General features: G+C 41.7%; 1 protein-coding gene across 3 annotated transcripts in view; it reads left to right on the top strand.

Annotated features, from left to right (window-relative positions):
- The window catches only part of LOC144953765 (ceramide transfer protein-like), a 95,481-nt gene that overhangs the window by 34,560 nt on the left and 37,352 nt on the right, over positions 1-23,569 (top strand). For all 3 annotated transcript variants that reach the window (XM_078884385.1, XM_078884398.1, XM_078884404.1), the window contains 3 exons: positions 11,446-11,553; positions 13,360-13,492; positions 17,368-17,460. In XM_078884385.1, coding sequence (XP_078740511.1) covers positions 11,446-11,553; positions 13,360-13,492; positions 17,368-17,460 — 334 coding nt within the window. The remainder of the gene's footprint in view (positions 1-11,445; positions 11,554-13,359; positions 13,493-17,367; positions 17,461-23,569) is intronic.

The following is a 23,569-nucleotide window of genomic DNA, read 5'->3' as shown; positions in this document are numbered from 1 at the left end:
GACTCATCTCACCGAGGTCATTGTGCAGCTCCATCCAAACAAATTAAGGCGTTATTAAACATTTGTTATGGCCTGGAAATATTTTTTTGCATATCTATAACGGTAATTCATAGATGTTTATTTATGGTTTGCTTTTATTTGGGGTGTGTTACCATGTTAAGGAATAATAGAGGAAATGTATACCCAAGAAAGCTTAACAGAGGATTCCGATTTTTAAGAGCATTCTGTGAGTAATGGTGTGAGATAAATGATTCTTTTGTTATTTAGTTGTCTGGAAGGAAACTGAAATAAATGTGTGGAGATGAAAAGAGGTTGATTTTAATCTGCACAAAATGTAAAAAACCCAACCTGTATTGTGCGCAACAGACGTCTCATGTTGCTGAAACATTTCAAAAAGTCACAGTGACTTGGGTTTGAAATCACAATCTTCTGAGCTGCTTGGTCGGACTATATGTGATTTGTGAGGCCAGTTTGAAATTGTCAACATGACAGTTTGTTCATTACATTGGTATCTCATGTTGATATAATGTAGGATTCCTTTTATCAGCCCCCATGCAGTTTGTGAATGATAGCCTTGGAGGCCATGGGACATGTAATGCTTCCTGTTATCTATGGATCACCAAGGTTTTGCAGATGCATTGCTTGGCAGTAAAAAAAAACAATTGCACATTAATATTCGGCTGTATTACATGTTCCATCCTTCAGCTTAGAGTTATCCTGGATTTTGGTGCAATGATCGCATCGTGCATACAATGCAAAGTGTGAGGCATCCTTCTCATCTCTGCCGGAGACCTACGGCTCGGTACACCTAGTATTTGGTAGCATTCCAGTAGAACTTACTCTCTGAGACTAGTAGGGACAGAGGTGGGTCATGGTTGTATAGGAGAAGAGCAATTTTCATGTTGTGTTAAATTAAAAAAAAATCATTATCCACAATTAGCTGTGTCACATGACAACATGACCTTCTCCTTTTGGCTTTATTCTTTGAAAGAACTGGCTAACAAGAACATTTATCGTCCATTTTTTTTGCGGTCATAAAATGTGGATAAATGGGCAAAATCACACAAGGGCCAACACACCACTGTATATTGGGTTATGTCACAATATTTAAATGCCTATACCTTAAAGTGTACTTTGGTGTAATCATGGGCTTGCACACAATGCACACAATTTATACTCACTATTGGGAATGTATTGATACCACTGTAAATATCATAATCAGCACTGACCCTGAACTGTGTGTCTGTGGAAAGTCTGGGATAACACGATTTGGCTCCCGCCTTATCTGTTAAAAAATTTATCATTACCGGAAAATCGCGTTTCCTACTTTTTTTTTTATAACTGCTCTCTGTAATCGTAGCCAATTATGATATTCTCTGGCTGAGCTTGCATCGAGTCCATTAATGAGAAGTGCATTGTTTGCCGTGGCTGCATCACTCGTGCGGTGTAGAACTCCCCCGGAGGTGTGCACGCTTGTTCACACCTTTGGGAGTTCTTTTCCGCCCATTGAAAAGCCACACTTTCGCATTAACATTTCTACTCTGGCCATCAGCAGGAAATGGTGAACCAGCAATTGATTACTCACACAGCTCATCTCATATTTAAAATGGTGGATCTTAGGAAGCTATTGCCAGCATGCATTGTTTTATACTTCATTTCTGGCGGTTGCCTGATGGCTGGTTGTATTTGCCGGCGAAACATCATACTCGAATTGTAAATGTTGTGGGTTTACTTCCCAACACTGAACTAGTAACACTGACCTAGTAACGAATTGTCATGTTTTTTTTACATGACATACCTTACTTATTGGCCGTTTCTGGTGGTGGTGGTTTTAACGACATATTTTCTTTACGTGATCTAACCCAAAGAACCTCTCATGGATAATATTGGTGACGAAAGCCGACGTGTTAAACTGTCTATTTGCTGCTAATGCTCATTGGCCGTAGCCCACCCTGGAACCCGGACAAGAGGAATTGCAGGTAATAGGGTTCTTGATGAAAGGGATTTCGCTGTTATTTGGACCTCAAAGTCTGCTGCTTCTGCAGGATTTCTGCACAATGCATTATACTTTAAATATATACAGTTAAATGCCTCCCATATCACTTCAGTTTCTGTTCTTCCTGTTATCTGCACTCCTGAATTTGATCAGTGGAGAATCCCGTTATCCACACGTATATTTTATTCTTGTTTAGCAACAGATATAATTATTAACTGCATTTATCCACAGCCAAATTGATTACAGTACTTTCTGCGAATAAACCACGGATGAATGGAACTGCCAAGAGAACTTCCAGCATTAATATGTGTAACAGTTTCACTGTACTATTTGTCTGCACAGATTTATGATGTTTGAAGATGTTTCATTAAAAAAACATAGTTTGAATGGAGGTTTTGTAACAGACATCACCTTAATCCTGTAGCTTTAGCCGCACTTACATGCCTACGGCACAATCATTTGTGTTGAGTGTAAATTGTTGCTTATTTTAAATTAGTGCAAGTGCTCATTGATGCATCCTTGGTTTAAGTCTGTTATTTACACTGTGCCCATTGCACATTTTCAGTAAGGCACTGCAGCTCGAACAATTGTTTTGCAATGATATTTTTATCTTTACAGCATAATGAATTGAGTCCACTTTTCTATAGATTCAATTTTATAAAGACTACTTTTTGTCTCAACGGGCTTGCATCTGCCTCTTAAATAGCATGTTTGTGAATGATGATTACTATCGTATTGTTATCATTACTCTAGGTGTATTTGTTTTTTTTATATAAACATTACGTGTAAATTGGGAAATGAGGAAAACAATGAGACGTAATCTCTTCGTAAAAATAGCACTCATTCTTTGCTGTACTCCATGGAGGAATCATTGCGCATCGGTGTTTCTTGTAATCTGAGCCTAATGATCAGTCCTTCTGTGTTTGTTTTAGATTTCATTGCTTTTGACAGGTGAATGGTGTATGCAGTTTGTGACATTTAACCGTCCAAGCTGATGTAGGCTGATACTGTATTATAAGTGAGCCAGTGGTAAAGATGTTTGAACAAAGTTTATAATTGCAGTTGTGAAGGTTTTAAGAAATTGTGCCAACTATCCAATGACTTCCATAATAGAGGTTTTTTTGTGTTGGATCGCGTAAATATATAAATGTGTCGTTAAAACCCGCCACCATCCGACACAGCCAACTAGTCGTACGACGTTTCGCCAGTAATTACAACTAGCTTCATCAGGCGACAGCCAGATTTGACAGCCAGATTTGTCGCCTGATGAAGCAAGTTGTAATTACTGGCGAAACGTCGTACTCGGATTGTGAATGTTGTGGCTTGGCTCTACAATACACCGATGTGCTGTACTCGTGACGAATTGGCAAGTTCGGTTTATGTGACATCCCTTACTAGTTGGCCGTGTCGGATGGTTGCGGGTTTTAACGTCACATATTTACGCGATCTAACCCAAAAAACCTCTATTATGGATGATATTGGTCGCAAAAGCCTCCTACGTGTTAAACCATCCAATGACTGTGTAAATTGCTTCATTAACCACCGTCTCGGAATGTGTGATGTGCCATTGAGCTGTTGGGCATCAACATTCCTGTTACTTCTTCTCCCAAGGCAGTTCGCTATAACATGCCACTTTCAGCCACGTGGTAGTGAGATGATGAAAAATACCCACTAATTAAAATGTTAGTTATTTGAAATACATTTTTTTTCCCAGTGGAAATATACACTTCATTTCTTCAAATCACTTTTTTTTTATCTACGTGACTTTACCGAAATAACCATAGAATATGGAAATATACAGTCATTCATGGCCATGGCTCATGTTTCTAAAGGAATTACTTTTCACATTCGATGATGGTCATTTTCAGATCCGTGCACCCTTCTCTTCATCAACCCACAGTTGTGTGAAATATCACAAAACACCCCCTCCATTTACTACCATGCATAACGGAGGCCTTCATCGAGCGATAGATGCATGTTCATATCTCTCTATTTCATAACATTTTCAGAAATTATGTTTGCATTTCAATGTAGGTACACAATAATCTACATGAATGAATGATGTCACGTTAATGGGTGGCTATAGAGACGGAAACATTGACCCAGTACAAACTGACTCATTTGTGAATATGCTGACCACTAAGATACTTCCGACTGGTTTATATACGAGGCCGAGGTTGTATGACACCGGTGGAGTAGTTTTGGATAACTGAAGTCGGTAATGAACGCAACAAAGCGGTGTGCCTATAAAATAAAGTTTAAAATCACTGCATATGACCCGCTATGACATGGATCAAAAACAGGGACACACGAAGCAAATGGAATAAATGTGAGCGGTACGAAAAGTGCCACGGAGAGAGATGCGTGCTTCTCGTCGCATTGAAATATATGGAAGAGGAACACACACAGATTCAGAGAACACATGCAAATTGGAGACATCGATTGTTAATAACGTAAATGGGCGTTGCCATGACGCTTGAGTAGAAGGGGTGATGGGTTGAAGCACCCGATGCAGTGGCAGCCAACGGAGGGTAAACATCCCAGAGGATGACCACCGTGGAGTGGGAGCAATGGGATTGGCTCGTGTGCAGGATCTCGATATATTGTTATATGCCGAGGCCAGTGGCGGCTCCTGCAAAATCTCTCAGGGGGGGCAAATGTCTGGATGATTGATAAGGATAAGGTCCACCCATGCAATGGATAAATTAACAGCTTAAGCATGTAAAGGCAACTTCACTTCTTTAATATTAATGAAAAATAAAGTGACTCTTACAATACATCTTGTTTGTTTCTATACTCACTATTAAAACAAACCACTCAAGTTTCTTTTATTAAAGATTCCACTAGGTGGCGACAAATGATATTGTTGGATGAAACGTGCTTACGTATGATGACGTAAGCACGTATGATGACGTAGGCACGTTAGGGCGAGCCCTCCCGGAAGCCATAGAGAATGCATTGCAGCGCCCCCCGTTCGAAAAAAAACATCTTTGAATGTAAGTCTATGGGACCACTCGGGGCGATTCTCAGCCGGAGGGAAATCGCCCAAAAAAAGGCGGTACTCCACAGAACGTAGCATGACGCTGATTGGACTATATCCAGAGGCACAGTGACGGCTAGCGTGACTCTGTGGTTGAATGACATTGGTGGTGCGTCGCCCAATCGCCCTAATGAAGAAACCGCCCCTGGCCGAGGCCATGAGTGATGGCGATGACTTGGAGAGGCCTTCATATAGCAATGAATGGATCATGGCCGATCCTAAAATGTCAAAGACACAACGGTTCATTTAAATGGTTTTAAGTCAATGTAATCTAAAATTGGGAAGATGCAGTGGTTTTGCAGTGATCGTGGCCTTTCTCACAGTTGTAAGTTCACATGTAATCATTGCTCAACATTTGTAAGTGTAAAGTTAAAATATTCTGATCTTATGCAACGTATTATTTGTCTCCCTTGCACAAGAGATCTCTCTCAACCCAGCTTGCAAACGCGTGTCAGGATGGCACCGCGTAACAGACAGACGCTGCACTTTGAGATGTCTTGCGCACAATGAATGGGTTAAGTATCCCTGCTGCTCGCTGGAATGCAGCCACACCTGCTTATTGAACGGCCGAGGATCCTGCTGCAGGGCCTTGAGGCTTTTCCGGGCGGAATTGTGCTGAAATCAGTAGGAGCCACCGATCCAGTTCGCCTGCCTGTAGTCGCAAATGCAGGCGCACCCCACACACCCTTAAGACATTAAGTATTTATCTCGCGGGGGGGGGAGGTGGGGGTTGGAGCCCCCCCAAGCACCATCTTCTGCAGCACTGGCATGGCGTGCCTTGGCTGCTGGACATGCCGAAAGGTAAAGCCGCTTGTGCATTTTGTAATGTTTTGGCGCGTTCAAATTTTTGTTTCTGGGATATTGCATATTTTGTTCGAGTAGCATTTGCAAGTGTTTTCCTTGCAGAGTGCATGCAGCTGAATTGCTGAGTTATTCATTCGTGTGCATTGCAGGCATTTTTATAATCTCACGGAAATTTCTTCCTATTTATCTTGTTGTTGCTAATGTTGTCAATCAATAAGTAGCCATTTGTTTACAATATTTAAGGCACTCTTTGCATTAATACAGATTAGTCGGTACAAGACTGAATGAGATGGATGATGTCTCTGGGTATTCTTTGGGTTGGGCGACCATGAAGCTCAAATGAGATATTTAGAAGCTTAAAGATGTTTATAAGCATTTCTTAAACCAGTATTATCTGTCAAGATTGTCACTGTACGGCCTTGTAATTCCACATCGGTGTACTATATCTCTAATCCCAGCAGTCGGCACAGTCAATTGGTTACTTTAATTTATATATGTGTACAGCACAATGACACTTTGAAATTTCCACCAATCGGTGTGAAGTGTGTCATTGGCTTTTGTATGAGTCCTTTAATGAATGTATTCCTTTTAAAATATGCGTTTATCAGGACAGTTAACCTTGGGTAACTTGTTTAGTGCTTTAACAGAATCAATAAGAAGACAATACATCTCCACATAATTTGTTTCCACGTCAAAAATATTAAATTATTTCTTATAAAACACATAAGCTACATGGCCTTCTGGGATGCATAATTTCAGCAGCGTTGGTTCAAGACGAGCAAACTCTGGACCTGTTTCGACATACAGTATCTCAAGCTGTCAGGCTTGCTTGAATCGATGCTTGTGAACTGATCTTAAAGAATCTCAGCCCCTCTTTACGATATGGGTTCCATGTTAAATGCAAATTCATATGTTATATGTTATATTCTTACATCATATAAAATTATAGTTTATGTGTAAGATATGGCTGTAGGCCCAGTATTTCTTGGATGTCCGTGTCATGTTTCTGTGACTAGTAGTAGGTGAGCTGATATCGTAATGTGACTTATCCAGGTTTGTTTGTTCTTGTGACTTGGAAAGCGGACCTGTGACAGCAAAACCTGACTGGCCTCAGTCCCATCGGATTGTTTCGCATAACGTAGCTGGGCTGCTTTGTCTGGGCTGACTCCAGACTATGTAATTACGTCGCAGCACTGCAGGCAGTGGTGCCACAGCCTCTTACAATCACTTAATAAACACAAAAGCACAATGATATAAAATGTAGACATACAAATGGTTATGAATTTATAGAGTCTTGAAGACAATGGTAAAACTTAATTTTTATATGTAGGCTTTCACGACCAATATTAAGATTCAGATTGAGTTTCTGCTGGGTTAGTTAAGTTATAATTCCAATTTTCAACTACAGTATACCCATTGCTGGAAAATAATTGTCAATTTCTCTTGCTTTTCAACATTTCTCCGGTTTGCAGAAAAACCAAATCCGGTGACATATTTGTCCACGTGACAACTTGGTTCTGTCGGGTGACAGAAGGTTATAGTTGTAAATTTGCATTATAATTACACGGTCTAACACAAAAGAAACTAAATTTGGATCACTGGTTATACTTGGTTTTTACCTCCCTCCTACCTCCACCGATCTTGACTGGAATCTTGACCAATTGAGGGCACATTCGTCACAAGGCCACAGAGAGGATAGGGAGATCGAGTATTTGAAGAGGGATACGGAAAAGTGAGACAAACATTGGGGAATGAGGCAACTTTGATGTTGAGAATATGAACCGGAAACTGTAAATCCTGGTTATGCTGACTCGAAACGTTGACTTGACCTTCCTGAGCAACCCACTGAGCATGATGCACATTATTGTGAATTAGGCCATTAGTGTCCGTTAACTTACCCCCACCACTGCTCTCCTTGTAACAGGAGATGGCCAATAACATCAATCGGTTTTTAAAAGTGGTTGCTAGAGAGGCTTGTCGCCTCTCATGGAATACAAATTGCTTCAAGCCGATGAGCCACTGAGAGACCATTGGCACTTATTTTGTAGGATATCTCAAGCTGGATCAAGAAAACATTCGGGGTTCATAGGACAACTAAATGAAGCTGCATTTCAAAAGGATGTATAAAATCCATTCATGTGTATCACAGGGAACCATAGCTAACATATATACATTTATACATGCATCTCTATATTAGATGCATCAGTCAATCGACCAACCTTTTTATTTTACGTGCCAATATCGCCCTCAATAAAGTGGGCATCGGGGCACATTACAACGGAACAGGACTGGTACAGGGTGCATGGAGCAAGGGGAATGAAAAAATAAACCCGTCATGCCCTCAGTTGCTACCACTGACAGCAGAAGAGAAAAAGGAAGGTCTTGAGCCCAGATTTGAGCAAGGGCAGGGAGTTTGCAGCACAGATTACTGGGGGAAGGTACCGTAATTACAGACAAAACACGGGCAGGAGCAGAGGAGTAACCCCTCATTGAATGGAGGCAGTCTGAGAGTTTCAAGCAGTTACCTGAATTACGCGAGCGGAGAGAACGTGTTAGGGAGTAGACCAGGCAGAGAAGAGAGTTGGCATGGTTGGCTACATATGGCGCGAAATAAGTTCAACATGCATACAGAGTTGGGCACGGGCAAGTCCATGGAGGATCTTGATGTCAGTGAGGCCAATCTTATAGTTAATGCAGGACGTTTTGTTTGGGAGCTGGTGGAAGGGTCTGAGGCAATGTATACCCGTGAAAGTTAGAGGATTTTATATTCAGAAAGTGGAGTGCTGGGTAGTGAGTGCTTTACCAAGCACAGATGACTTCTCATTTGCTAATGAGATTCACTAACATTGGAAGTGTCCTGTCTCTTACAAATCTCCACCATGACCTGAGCTCTATGGTGATCAAAGCTGCTTGAAGTACTGGAACCCCATATTTTAAGGCGAGGGTCCTTGCCCTTGAAGATCGGCAGTCCACTTGCATTGATTGAAGCAACCCTGACTGCTGATGAGACACTGTTTTAAAACATAGAGTTTGCTCATCTTGAAAGAATGCTGCTGAAATTATGCACTTTTTAATATGAAGGAGACATGTTTTTTTACGTGGAGAGATGGATTAAAAGTGAAGGCGACGGTGCTTATTGTATTATTTATATAATCTACAACAATGCTCGTAATTATTTAGAGTTATGCTTGAAGTAAGGAAGGTTGCCGCATTGTTGGCAAAGGCTAACGTGCCAGTATGTATTATGTGCTTAGAAAAGAATGTAAGAATTGTATATTCAGCCATTTATGCTGGGCTGTGTTGGAGATTATGAACTAATGCAATGTGTCATTATTCAGTTTGCTGTGATTTGGCGATACTACAATATATCCTACGCTATAAGATCCACGATAATCATATAATTAGATTTTTTAAATATCGTCAGTGATTAGGTTGCTCGTGTAATATTCCTTCAATACTTCAAAATGATAATATTGCAGCAATCCCAGTTTTTAGTCTTCTGATTTGGTGACAAAGTAATGGGATGGTTATCTGTTAGCTGTATTGGGAGAGAAAATTACCGTTTTATCTTTGTCCTTGCAGAAGAGAATTGTTCTTTTTTATTGTCACAGCTGGAACCTATCCAAATTGAGTGCAGAACCGAATCTCATAAGACTTAACTCTGACACACTTTGTACAGCCGGTAATGACTAGGCTGACACTGTCAACTCTCACAGGGCTTGAGAACCTTGGCTCCATCATAGTCGGCCACCCAGATTCAAGCCTCAATATCTCAGCGGTGCCACCTCAGTGTTTTGAAACTCTGAAGTCACTTGCCTACCTGCTGTTGCACCACTTCAAGATTATTATTCCAGGTGGGCAGGTGGTTCAGATGCCAGAGCGTTGAGCCGGCACGACTGAGATTGTGGCGGAGGGTTCGACGTTGGAAAACTGCCCGTGGCTAAAGCCTGATCTCAACCATAGCGGGTTGATGGTCTCAGCTCGGTTACGAATAACTGCATAAAAACAAAAACTCCCCTCATAATAGATTTATTTGGGTTTGCACTTAATTTGACTAAATTCCATTTCTGAGAATGAAAAAATCTATATAAATGGTTGACTGCCATGCGACAATCTGAATCTCATATCCGTGTGGGGGAGAGCACACCGCCTGCTGTGTAAAGATAAAAAGTGACTTGAACATTTTTTTCAGAATTTAAAAAAATATATGCCATTTTTCGGACAGAGGAGATACGCTTCTCTGTGATATTTACAAATGGATTCTTCCCGTCATGGCTACATTCCATTGGCATGTTTGGCATAAGTTGGGAAAAATATGACAACATTTTTAGATAATATTAATATTTGTCTTGGCACCACCTTAGTGCCACCTACAGAAGCATGAGCAAAACCCTTCCCCACCCATCTGCTGTGACAGAAGCAGCACTCGCACAGATACACTCCCCCTGTTAACCTCCTCCCCCCACCTTGTGCTGGTTAGTGCCACTTGTTCATACACGCACGCACATGAACCTCGTATATGCACGTACACGACCTCGTACACACGCGCATGTCCTCATAAATACACACACTCACGAACTCGTACACACACGAGCACGAATTCACACATGCATACGACCTCGTACACACACGAGCACGACCTCAGGAATGTCACTAAACAATTTAAATTTTACTAAGTAAGGCCCACTGAGCTATATAGCTCTTTTTAAGTAGTGATCTGACCACAAATGATAGCTCAACGAAGTGGCTTTCTTGTGGAAATTTATAGCAGCCAAAGTCTCAAAATGCATGTTTCTAAATATGGAGGGAAAGAACTGGAGGACCCGGAGAAAAATCGCAGGGAGAACATGCCAGCCCCAAATATATATAGGCATGAGGGTTGGGGTCGAACCCACGACCTCCTGTACACCAGGCGAGGTAGATAACATCTCGCCACCGCGGCGCCCCATCTTTGTGTTGGCTCGTTGGCTCAACATGAAGTAATTGTAGTAAAAGCCCTCTCACTGTACTCAATGCTCACCTTGTTTTGTTTTGTCAGCATTGTGTTGGTTGCTGTGCTAAATATATAACCCAATTTCACCCCTTGTATTTACTCCAGGATTAATTAGCAGAAGAGAATTGTTCATCTCAGGGGATCCTGTGCTTGTTCTAAATAAAGTTAATTGGTTGGCCAAATGCAAGAGGGATACATTACTTTTGCGTTTCAGTGATGTTCATTGCTGTAATATTTTTAAAGAAAATAAACACGCAGACACCAGTGTTCCCAATGGAAATTATTGTTGCGATTAAAGTACGGAGGTGTTTTAGTGACCAGATCATATAGCTTCGACTTCTAAACTTTTACATAACTTTTTGACACTGGAAGCAGACTGATATGGAATGCCAGGTAAGATGAGATGCCTCTGAGAACTTTCTGATGGGACTCGGGTTCGAAGTCCTTAGATCTGACTGCACCAGTTGTGTGATATCAGAAGGAAGCAGTGATGCTGTGGGGTGGCACCACTTACTCAGCTGTGATGATGACTTTTGACTGAACGTTCGGGAGCTGTGTGTGATGGAAAGTGATAACTTCCGTGTGTTTGGTGGGCATGTTGTTGTGTTCCAGGCGGAGTCCGGCTATGGATCTGAAGCAAATCTGCGCCGCCATGGCTCCATGCTGTCGGTCACTTCTGCTACGAGCAGCTTCTCGGCCACTTCAACCTCTTCCTTAAAGGTGCCACCCGTGGGCTCTTAAATGCAATGATATCTACAAAGTAGCTGGCGGTCGTTCAAACAAACGTTTGGGTTAAGTTCAGAAAGTATGTTAATTGCAGAATGCACCAATTCCATTGTCTGCATTTCAGTGTTTAAAATTGTTTTTGTTCATGCAAATTAAGTATTTATGGATGCATTGCATAAGGAATTTGCACACTGGACCTGCAATTAAAGGATCGCCAGTTGGATTTAATCTCCCAGCGACACAGTTGAAACAATGGGACACGTTTTTAAATTCTTCCCACCCACCTTCCCCTGCTCTCTACCCAGTGGAGTAAAAGGGTACAGCACACACAGTTGGTCGATCAGTGGGATGCATGCTGCGGGGTAGAGTGGGTACTCCACTTCTTCACATCTGGCCAGAGTGGAAGAGTAGACCAAATACCCTCTCGAGGGGGCTCCACAGAGCTCCATCCAGCGTCGACTGTAGTCACGTGAGCAAGCAGTTGGGTGGCAGCACCTTTACCCTTTCAAACAAAGTCGAGTGGCTAGGCATGATATCCGGGACATTTCTATTAATGTTTCTTTGCATACTCGTGCATGACCATAAAAATGTAGATTGTATCAAAAGGGAACAACATTTATGTGAAGATTACAATCTGGCTGAATATTTCAACAATCATAGGTTTTGTTTTCTATGCCAGCATTCAGTGCGGGTTACTGATTAATCCGCTGCTCATGCCTCGCCCATGACCTCCCCTTGTCCTACACTTGGGAAACCAACTCTGCAACATTGAGCAGACAATTCATACACCTCATTTCCATGCCCCTCTACATACAAACATACGTGAAAATAGTTGTCTTATTGCATCCTATCAATCCCACATTCTTCTCGCAGTTCATTTTTAAATGAATAACACTAACAAGAAAATGTATATTTTTTGTTCCTGGGTAGTAAGTGTTATTTCCCAATTGCTTATGCCTCAAAAGTACAGAAAATGGCTATTATTCCCCACAAACTTTGACTTTGTGACCAGGACAGTGATATTTATAAATGTACCTATTTTCAATGAGAAAACGTGCGCATTTGTGTTATTTCTTTACATAAAGTCCTGGTCACAAAAGCAAAGTTTGTGGGGAATAATAGCTATTTTCTATACTTTTGAGGCATAAGCAATTAGAAAATAACACTGTAATTCTGTAATGGTTTCAACATTCGGTGCCTCATCAGCATAGTTAGGCCTGCTTAAACCAATGCTGGTGAACTGCCAGATGTTTATTCTTCAAGCACCCACTCTTATCAGATATTAGTCTTGGTTTAATACTAAACTTTTTTCTAAATATGGGTTATTTTACTTTAACAGTTGTTTTTTCTGGTTAGCAGGAGCCCACAATGCCCCCTTTAGGTGTTGCACAATGTTTCTCATTGCTTCCAACGAAATATGCTTGCAGTGTATTCTCTGCAGTACTTCTGCTTTTATTCTTTTATAGCGACAAAAAAGTATTGTAACTAATTATTTAAATGGCTAATTTCTTTTAATCTCACTGTTGGATAAATGCCTCCCCAAGTCGTCGCCAACTGTTCTCCTAGTCCTGCGAAGTAGCCATCTATTCAACACCTCTACCCACGCTAATTTCATCGCTCCGTCTACGTAAAGAACGTATTTCCAGGCGTGTGTTTTCCTCCTTTGGCTGCCGCTCGGGCCGCTGGTCTCAACCGCTGATGACGCGTCCCGCCCAGAAGCCCGCTTGCCTTTGCACGGCCTCGACCACGTGGCATCTCGACGCAAAAGGCAAGCGGTGGCTGTGTCCCTTTTCGCTGCAGAAGGGGCGCAGCCTCAGGGAGAAGTTGTTGGAGCTGGAAACGTTCCGAGACATCCTGTGCCGCCAGGTGGACTCGCTACAGAAGTACTTCAACGCCTGCGCGGGTTCCAAGGACTACCTGCACCGGGACACAGGTGAGGCAACTGGGGGAGGACGGTCTTCGCGGGGCCATTATGCGTTACCATCGTTACGTCAAAATGGAGTTTCATAAGCGGTGCCCGATTTTATTGAATACCGTAACTTATCAAAGCAAATTGTTTTGCATGTTCTGCCCCGTGGTCGTGTGGATTTTTCTCAGGGTCCTCCGGTTTTTCCCTCCACGTTTAGAAACGTGCGTTTTGAGGATTTGGCCGCTATAAATTTCCACGTGATAAGCCAAGTTCGTTGAGTTGTCATTTGTGGCCAGGTCACTTCTGAAAAAGAGCTGTGTAGCTCAGTGGGCCTTACCTGGTAAAATTAAAATTGGATATAAAAAAAAAAATCTATTACATCGACTATGTTAGACATAAACATAACTGAGTAATTTACATAATGTTGTAAATCTGAAAATAATAATAGGTTTTACCCTGGCAATAAAACATAATTTTAAACACCAAATAGACACCTTTTGTAAGGCATCAAGTCTGCAATTAATCACACGTATCTGTCGCAAGACACGCAAATAAGAATGCTCTGTTGCAAATCTACTGCTGAATAAGGCCATCCCTGTGCCATGTTGGCTCAGGTGGTTGTTTAACCCCTGCACAGTATTTGGCTTGGGCGGTTCTTGTGGCTTTGTGGCGGGCACGCCTGTTGGTGGATCGCAAAATTACGTGAACTCGCCAAACCCACTGGGGCTGCGAGGTTGCCATCTCCTGGCTTGCCAGGGTATGCAATGCCACAAAGGATGTATCTCCATTTGTATTCAGTCTATACGGAGATAGAGTTGTTACCATCCTCGCTTGCGTGGGCGTTCTCTGGGTACACGTGTTTCCTCCCGCGTGTATAATCACTCGTGAATTAATTAGGTCCACAGAGCTTGGGCACTTGTTGTTGCTGGTTCTGGCTGCTCTACCAATCTATAAGAATACGTTTTACCCTGTCTGGCAATAAAACAGTTGTGTTGAAATGTTACAACACCAAACAGAAACCTTCCTCAAGAAATCATGTCTACATTAACGACATTTACCCGTGGCGAACATGCAAACAAAAATACATGCTCTGATGGTATATGCATTGTTTTTGAAACGGAATGGTCCACACCAGAGAGAGCTTTCTTGAGAGCCTAGTTTCAAACAATGTTAGACCAGAGGACGCCAAAAAGCGAACAGCACCAAGACAATGCCACTATCAGGACATTGAGAGCTCGGGGTGAGCAGCTACATCATGGGGGGGGACCCCCTTTGGCAGCATCAAAATATAAAAATAGGTTTTATCCTTTCTGGCGTTAAGATGTTAAAACACCAAACAGAAACTTTTTAGTCGAACACTGTTTGAGACGGCTCTAAAGAAAGCTGTCTCTGGTGTGGACCAATCGGTTTTTTCTTGTTAAAATTAATGTTTATAACTTACAGCAAATTGTGAATCATTATATCTGATTACATTTTCGGTGGGGATGGTCGTATACAATGTGGCTCTGTGCGCAGCTGGGCAATCTGTCTTACTTGAGATTCTCACCTGCATTGTAATTTGTAACTAATCAGTTTGTATCATCCATATATTAATAACTACCTTATTGCAATTTTTTACATTTTCACAAGTACATATTTTCAGTCCTTATTGCCTGGGTGCGGGAGAATTGTTCTTCTCCAGGATGGATTTTTTGTATTCATCAGTCTCACCCGTTGATGGATATCACGCTGGATTCCATAACATCATTGTTAACCTCATGTGTCTTTGCGAATATACTTTATCGCACTCATCGTTTGTAACTCAAGGTCAGTACCCTGACACTTTCTCTATAAATAAATACAAGATTGGAGACTCGAATAACACTGTTAGCCAGATTATCTGTGCACCCAGTCACGTTTTCTTCTGCCATTCCCATCTCAAGTTTAGTTGGTTAGTTTTACTCATTAATAAGTTAACAGGAACAAATGAAACAACCCTGGGATAGAAGACTAAACATCAACTTGCACTGTAAATCATCCACAGCCACTCGGCAGCCAACTTGTCATACTGACATTTGTTTTTGAGCTTTGTTTTTAATTATATAACGGTAGCAAATGTGTGGCCCATTACACACAATCACTGTCACGATTGAAAAACACAGGAGAGTTACGTTTTTCACTCTATAAGTCCGTAAACTCATTTTAGTTTTCAACATAACCTCGGGCACTTAACCATAAACCATACGGAAGTTTATCATGCCTAATTTTTTACCAGAGCCTAACCTGCATGATCTAATTGTATATAAAACACTGCTTGGCTGCCCATTGCGATATTTAAATTAATAATTGATTGGGAAGGTTCACAATACCGATTAAGAACCATTTAGTAGTTAACATTAAAATGGCAGAGTTCCTTTCAAAGTGGCCAAATGGCTCAGACCCACTGTAGCATTGTAACCTTAGGGAGCATTCCCTGGAGGCAATGAGACATTTACAATGACCTCCTTATGCAATTGTTAGTGCAGTTATCTTGCTTCGTGGACTCAGATATGGTAGGTTAAACAAAGGTGATGGTAAACCCGATTGGAAGTGAATGCTAGAAATGTAGTTGTTTTAATAAGTCGAGTCTAACTCAGTGCTCTAAAACATGTGATTTACTTTCCTAATACTGGTAAAAGGATCCATATATATGAAAATATTGCTTGCCAAACAGAGCTTTCTACCATCAACAGCAGTAATAGCTGTATAAGCTATCAATGTTTTTTTTACACTTGTATAGAGGACACTATGAAGAAAGATATATATTTTAGAAATTAGTTTGTATGCGTTTATGCTGCTTATCGACTAGACAAGCAGGATATATGTGTCCGTCAGGTAAGTGGGTAATTCTTAAGGAATACATCATGAATGGTTTGAATGTCGATTCTTGTCAGATGATTTGACTCCAACTTTCAGATGATGAGATCCGTACAAAGCAACTGCTCGGATTTAGAATTCAGAGCAGAAGTGGTTTTGGAAAGGTCCAGTCTTACTCAAACCCATACACTAATAATTATTAACAGCTCATCGCGGACCACATTCACAATAGAGGTCAATGTCTAAATTATTGCCACAGTGGAGTAGCGTGATTTACCGCTCCACATTGTTGCCTCTAGTGTGGCTGATGAGCAGAAGCCATTAAACACAAACTATAAATCAGGGATGTTTCCGCTTTTGCATTTATTGGGATTACAAGTAGCCGGAATTTTCACAAAGTCGGACTCCTGTGCAAAACGCTTGCTATACGAGAGGATGACTGATAATGAAAATAAAATTTCCATTGAAATGTAATCACTGAATGATAATGTTATGGACTGTGATAATGGTTCACTGTTGAGTTGTTTTTATAACCAGTTTAACAATTTCAGAGTATTTAATTTTCTTTTAGTGTCTGTTTAAAAATCAGTGTCAGGTCAGGCCAAAAACACAAGCCTGTAGTTCATTATCTTTTAAAGTATTCTTCTGACTTTGAACTAGATTCGATTTGTTTTGTTGATTCTTACATTCGTTTAAACATATTCCAGTTCATATGTATTGTTAAACATGAGGGGAGAGTGAGAGAGGGTGGTGCAGCAATTAGCACACTGCGCAACAAACCCGGCGACCCAAGTTTGATTCCACCCCATGACCAATAACAGTGGGAAATATTGAACCGGTCCTTGGCCTCCCCTAGGTCGACTCAGCCTTAAATGAGTACCTGGTGCAATGTGTAAACATCACCACTGTGGAGACAAAGGAGGCCGGGCGTGATGCTGACCACCCATCCCCTCGTGTGCCGTGCCGGCCTTCATAGGTGTTCGCTAACAGCATTTTCCGCAACAGTGTGTTAAAGACTGCACTGGGGATTTTTGTCTTTGTCTTATGATGCTGTCACGCTTTAGCGGAGCTGGAGGAGGATGTCGATGACGATGATCTGCCTACGCCACGACCTAATGGAGAGGTTCCGCCCAACAGCAATGGCAGTAAGGACAAAGGTACGATCATGAACTTTGGCATCTCTGCTAGGTGTGCGTGCTATTTGCACACTGCTGTTATTTGGACCTTACACCTTGACAGTGGTCTTCATTAAATGTGTCGTTTGAACCGACATAACTGCAGCATTGGCCTTTATTGATAGATTCTTCGGCAATATTGCAGCAATCACGGTTGCACTTCTTCTTCTGACTTGCGCTTTTCCATTTCACGGCGATGTACAATGCCCCTTTTTTAAACATCATTGCACTGAACTTGACAACGTTACTGCATTGGACTGACAAACTTCAACAGAGGCAGGTTTTTTAAGTCTTTACCTAAGACACAGCAAGCAAGATGCAATTCTTGTACAATCGAATCCAGTCTATGCACATATCATTTAAGAACCCTTTGTGCAAACTTATAGCCATATTTACAAGGAACAATCCCAAAGAAACATCCCAGGCCATTACCAAATCATCTTAATTGATCTTTGATCTGGTCCTGATAAATATAAATTAATACTCATGGGAACATCTGTCTTTATTAAGTGTGACCATGACATGAGACATTCATAAATGTTATCGGAACCACTGATTGCACACAGATCATCAGCCCGTGCTTGCTGCTGTGATACCACGTCGATCTCGTGTGAGCACTGATAGTACGAGACCACCGTTTGTCGCGGTGTCGTGGTCCCGAACGGACGACAGTGCCGCTTATCTCATGGCCAGCAACAGACGAGACGAGCGAGTGCACACCCTTATGTTACTAATACCATGTATTAGTTTGACTTGCATCCCACTGGGATTTTTGCACACAGCGTTGGTGTACGGTGCTTTTTCTGCAATAATTGGCTGTCTTTTCTTGGATTTTCTGTTTGCACATAGTCACTTAGTCACTTTAAGATGTTTTATTGTTCATGTTTTTGTTTTTTGTTTGTTGCGGTTGCACCCGATTCAAGAGCCGAATGGCTCACAGGGCTATACCAAATAAATTCAACTGAAATGTGTGAAGGAGTTCCAACCCGGGGTAAGTCTTGAACTTCATCACGTGTTCAGCACAGCGCGTAGCACATCGGGGGGTTACTCCGTTCAGGCGCCGCCCCGAACCATTCTCTCCGCTCCTTTTTTCCCGCTACCACCATCTTTTCTGGAACTTCCCACGACTCTCCACCAATCCCCTTCGTGTCTCCTAACGGTCTCCCAATCGACCCCTCATTTTGCATTTGTCTCTCTTCCCGGGCTTTTTCGAATTACCCTGACGACCAATCTGGATTGAATGGTCCCTCCACCTTCAAATCAGATTGTGCACCCCTAGACGTCGGCTCCCCCTCCTGTGTGATCGCTCCTCGCCAATGAGAGTCGAGCGCACGATTTGAACTCGCAGGCCGTTAGAGCCGGTGAGTATAAGTTTATTTATTTCTCGATAGGGGTCACCTCTCGGCGTCGATGACAGGTGTTATTGAGGCATTAAGTGCAGGGTTGCCCCCACGCCTCGTGATCTGTTGACGGAGCGTTGAACGGCTCAACAACTTGACAGCTATCGCCTCCCCAAGACTGTTACTCTGACAACAACCCTCCTTTTCCACTATTTTGTTTAGGCACAGCCCACTTTACTCTTCATAGAAATGTCATCGTACTTTAATAATAAAAATAACATCTATGGGACCTTTTTTCAAGTATCCACCAGTGTGGTCTAACACTGGTGCGACCCATAAAGAAAGCTGTCTGGTGTAGACCAATCAGTTTAAAAAACAATGCATATATTATCAGAGCATGTTTGTTTGCATGTTTTGCCACACGTGTGTGTGGTTAATACCGACTTTATGCCTCGCAAAAGGTATCTATTTGGTGGTTGAACATCTTGACACCGGTTTTATTGCCAGAAAGGGTAAAACCTTTGTAGATTTTTTATAAATAAAATAAATGAAGCTCTATTTAATTCCAAAAATCGAATTGGAGCACATTTACACACTTGAGGTTTGTTTTAGTTTGAATGTTAATGCCTGGAGCTTGGGGAGTTGAGAATGTCACTCAGGATTCGGATGTACGAGTCAATATCTCTTGGGGGGGGGGGGGGGGGGGGGAAGGTTTTCCATGCGTAATATTCCTTGAGAGCAAGGGCTCCGTATGCAACCGGCTGCAAACCCACTTATATACACATTTATTTTGCAAAGGCAGACATGAAAAATGTAACGGGACCAAAAGGAAAATAGCAAATATGCGCGAAACAAACTCGCAGGTTATTTTGCAACAATGTATGCAGTTGTTAAAAATAACATTGCCAATTATTGAAACGCCTATATGGGCTAATTGCATGAACGAGCCCTCACAAAATATAGTTGAGCCAAATATAATTGTGAAAAGAAATGTACTTTAATGGTATTGGTGTGTTAATAAATAATACGTAAGGTATGCAAAAATGTGTGCATACACAAATCTTAATGGATTACAAAAGTGCCAACATGAGGTAATGATCTTTGTTTGAAACAAAGAAAAAGTTGAAAAATTATGATTACATTTTGTCATTAATAAATGGTCCTTTTTCAATTTACTGCTGGACGAAGCCTTGTGGTAATGGGGGTGGTTTGACCATACTTCATCACTTATCAGCGGGGATCATAGAATGAGAAGGAACCAGGACCGGTTCAGATGTCTCTTGACACTGATTTTACCTGTGGGCCGGAAATCAAACTCAGTATCGACCCGAATCACAAGTGAAACATTTTGTAGGAATCGGCTGGACGGTCCAATAGCAATTCCACTTGCGTGTGCCAGACTCCATGGGCCCTTCCTCCTTGCGTGGACAGCACCCTGCACTAAAATCTAAACTAAACTATTTTTTATTCTTTCAGGTACGCTCCACTGAACTACGTAGCTCTTTTTCAGAAGTGACCTGGCCACAAATGATAGCTCAACAAAGTGGCCGATCATGTAGAAATTTCTAGCAGCAAAATACTCTAAATGCATATTGATTGTAAATGTGGAGGGGAAAAAACCAGAAGACACGGAGAAAAATCCACACAACTGCGGCGAGAACGTGCAAACTCCACGTAGAAATGCTCATAAGTCAGGAATCGCACCCTTTAAAAAACATTTAATCGTTATTTCAGGCTGGGCAATCATGAGAATTGCCCAGCTACCAGCTGGAGTGATCGTTAAGATGTCTGCCAGAATACAATTCTGAATTGACTGCACGATTGATCTCGCGGCTTTTATACACCTCTGTAACCCTGCTGCTGTCCATATCTGTTACACTGGCATACCTTCTGCCTCACCACATACTCTCCACTCTCCACTCTATCACTCGCTACTCGACAATTGTAAAACTCTCGTGTCCCCTTCGATGAGTGGCTGCTGCTTCTCTGTGATGACTTCTGCAAGGTGGAGCTGATCACTCGCAGCCGCTCGCAAGCCCAGGGGTAACACGCTCACCGTTGCCTCCGCACGTTACTAATCCTTTCTTGAGGATTTGCTGAGAAAGCCTTTGGGAGTTCCGCTTGCTACAAAAATTCTACCCAATCCCCTAAGCCCTAATCCTCTCATCTGCTGCACCAGACGTCTGTGAATAACCTTTCATAAATTTCCTGCGTCACAAATTCCTCATCCAGTAAGTGTAATGAAATGTGTTCATTCCTCTTAGCAGCAATTGTAGACTGTGTAAACTCTCTATTTCATATTTCTTATTTGATATATGTGTGCGAACCTGCCTCATATGCTGTTTGGTGGCTGGCTGGGTTGCGCTGTGGCAGATCACTCAATTCACAATCGAAAGGTTGAGAATTCAAGTCCTGGTTCAAGAATAGCTCCAACCCATCATCTTTTTGATGTCAATTTAATGGGCTCCACATTGTGTGCAGATGAATAGTGGTTGTTCAATACAGATACGTTCTCTGCCACATAAATGTGAACCTCTGACCTCTGCCTCAAGACTTATCCATGGTTGTTTAAACATGCAACGCTAACTTGGTTTTATCGTGCCGTTATATTTAGTATTTTCTATTTTTTGTATGTCTCGCCCATGTTATTTGGTACATTCGACTGAATGACCTCTCCTTTTGCTCATTAATGGCAGTGCCAAAAGTTTTTTTTTATAATTTCAAGCTGCTTTTAGTCAAAAATAGCTCCACCTGGCAGGTGACAGGTACAGAGGTTTTTTTGTGTCGGTTCTGGTACGTGTGAGGAAACGTCCCCTAGTGACATCCAGATGCAGTAGCAGCATATTTTTTTCATGTTACTGGCAGATTCAGGGTTGAATGTTTGCCAATAGAGTCGATTCAAATGATGGTATTAGGACACTGTCGATCGCGATAAGTGTCATTAAACACAGCATTTGAGGTTCTGCAATTACCGCTGAACTTTCATTAAATTCCTCGAGCATGAAACCGTCTCGTGCATAATTTATTCCTTTTTGCACTTATCTACATTGCAGGATATTGCGAAAGCTGTAGGATTCTACCTTCAAATGCATGTACTAAATAAAAATATGATTGTCATTAAACTTGACTATTCAGCTAGGGACTCTTGGGCTTTGTTTGAAACTTGGCTTTGAAGTGGCCAGGAGGTGGCAGTGAAGCTGTGGATTCTTGAATCTGGAGCTTTGAGTGTTTTATCTCTGCGTATGCGGGTGTGTTCTTGGGGTAATCCAGGTTCTTCCCACGTGTCAATCACTCGTGAATGGTATTGGTCAAACGTCCCGTTTGCAGGATCCTCCTGAAAAAGCCTTGTATATATTTTTCGATTTAAAGCTTTCGTGACTGCAGGGATTCATGTTCTTGGTTCTTTCGGTAAAGTCACGTAGAAGGGAAATAATAAAATAATCAAAATAAAACAAGAAAATTCTCACGACGTTTCGGCCACAACGCAAGCAGCCGTTGAACTTCCTTTGCACCGTACGTAGCCCACCGTGATAGTCGGAGGTGCGGGGCCTTGAGACCCTGTGAGGCTCGCAAGTGTTTTCCAAACGCACCACGGAAAACAAGTGGATTTGCTCTCATTATTATGTTTGCTCAACCACGATTGAAAAAACACAATGGTGCCACCATGACACCACCGTAGGGTGTCATGGTGGCGAGATGGCAACTGCCTCGCCTAGTATACAGAAGGTTGTTGGAGTTTGCATGTTCTCTCTGTAGTCACGTGAATTCTCTCCAGGTCCTCCGGTATTTCCCTCCACATTTAGAAACACGAGTTTCGAGTATTTGGCTGCGATACATTTCCAAATGATAAGCCACTTCGTTGAACTATCATTTGAGGTCATGTCACTTATGAAAAGAGCTATATAGCGCAATGGGCCTTACCTGCTAGAATAAAAATAGGTTCACAATATGAAGACGTGGCTCAGAAACCTAGAGATATATCCAAATCAAATCATACAGCTGGCAGCAATAAGATCCTGGGGGTCAGATCTCATGTCCCCTGCAAGATATTATTGTTTTATCAATTTTAGCGAGTTGGTGGTTGTTTTTCATAGTTGCCAAACACTACGAAACACAAAGCACTGTATGCATTTGGTTATTTACTTGAAATGTCCTTGATCAGATCTGCGCTGCAAACATCTTTTTTTATAATTGTGTAATGAAAAGATCCCCATGGTCAATCATGATGGAGCATTGCCTTGTGGTTTTATTCAGCAAGTCTGTTGAAGAGATACCATAAACTATCATGTCCAAACGTAATAGACCTCTGCTTGTCGACAGCGAATCCCATCGTAATTTTATTTTTCATTTCAATATTACTAATGATATAATTGTGGTAAAACTTAGTAAATAACTGTATTTAACCAGAAGGGGTGGAGTGATGTCAATGATGAATGCACTGACATCTTCCAGAATTTCCAGCCACATCAGTGATGAGTAAAATCTGAACCAGTCCTGGGCCACCCGCTCACCAACCTGCACTGATCAGTGGTGAAATATGGACAAACAAAACCCCATTACCAATATGGTGTGACAGGACTTACATCCACCACTGAATTGACAAAGGGCTGGAAACCATCTATTACGAAATTAAACCATGTTTAAGTGTAAACATTTTGAGAAAAAAAGATTAAAACGGTAACCTCAGTAAGTTAACTTCTGTTTTAATATTGGACGTTTGACGCTAACTTGATTTATCTCCAACTTGAACA

Source organism: Lampetra fluviatilis, chromosome 3, assembly GCF_964198595.1.
Source record: "Lampetra fluviatilis chromosome 3, kcLamFluv1.1, whole genome shotgun sequence".
Lineage (NCBI taxonomy): Eukaryota > Metazoa > Chordata > Hyperoartia > Petromyzontiformes > Petromyzontidae > Lampetra > Lampetra fluviatilis.
This window is presented reverse-complemented; position numbering and strand designations above follow the sequence as displayed.